Source organism: Penaeus monodon, chromosome 14 (assembly GCF_015228065.2).
Source record: "Penaeus monodon isolate SGIC_2016 chromosome 14, NSTDA_Pmon_1, whole genome shotgun sequence".
Taxonomy (NCBI): domain Eukaryota; kingdom Metazoa; phylum Arthropoda; class Malacostraca; order Decapoda; family Penaeidae; genus Penaeus; species Penaeus monodon.
In genome coordinates, this window is record NC_051399.1 from 39,197,250 (window position 1) to 39,197,973 (window position 724).

Consider the following 724-nt stretch of genomic DNA (forward strand, 5'->3'; position numbering starts at 1 on the left):
TTTCACTTTGCCATTCATTTTTTGAACTAGAAAAAAATTAACAAACCCCATTTCGGAGAAAACAGATATTTTGGTTCTAAAGTTGATTAGTGTATGATCTTTTATCTTTTTCAGATTTTTCCTGGTACAAAGTTAAACCAAAAAGCATGTTTTTTTCTAAATTGTTGGCATCTTATCTTCTGTTCCAATATGGAATCCCCACCTGAATACTAAAAACAAAAATTAGTGAGAAAAAATCATATTTCCTTTACCACAACTTTTCCTGTTATTTTCAACAAAAAAATATTTCCCCCCCCCCCCCTTAAAATATAAGTTAAAGCACCTTTCCATAATAAAAGAAAAAACTTTCTTTCAATAATAAAATCAATATACCTTCTTTCAGAAAATAAACAACACTATTTGCAAGAACACATTGCAAATTATTCTCTTTCCACAGAATATTCTGTCACAAGTGCTGCACCAGCGTACTGTGGAAGGATACTTCAGCAGCCTGTGTCGAAGCCGTGCGTAATCTGGCACTGTTTCACGTAGATGTAATTCATGGTTGTTTGAGCCTTTAATGTCTTCAGCTTTTCCCTCTGTCCTTGCTGGGATGACCCCACTGGAAAGGCTCCTGAAATGTTGATCTTTCTTTTGAGAAAGATTGCCATTAAAAACATTTAATAAATATAACAATAAACAGTTGAGGAGAGTTACCCTATACAGTAGGCAGGAGATCACAGGT

At 34.3% G+C, this 724-nt stretch overlaps 1 protein-coding gene across 1 annotated transcript in view; it reads right to left on the reverse strand.

Moving 5' to 3' along the window:
- Positions 1-482: 482 nt before the first annotated feature.
- The window catches only part of LOC119580709, a 4,857-nt gene continuing 4,615 nt past the window's right edge, over positions 483-724 (reverse strand). The window contains exon 5 of the mRNA XM_037928809.1: positions 483-613. Within this exon, the coding sequence (XP_037784737.1) occupies positions 483-613 (131 nt within the window). The remainder of the gene's footprint in view (positions 614-724) is intronic.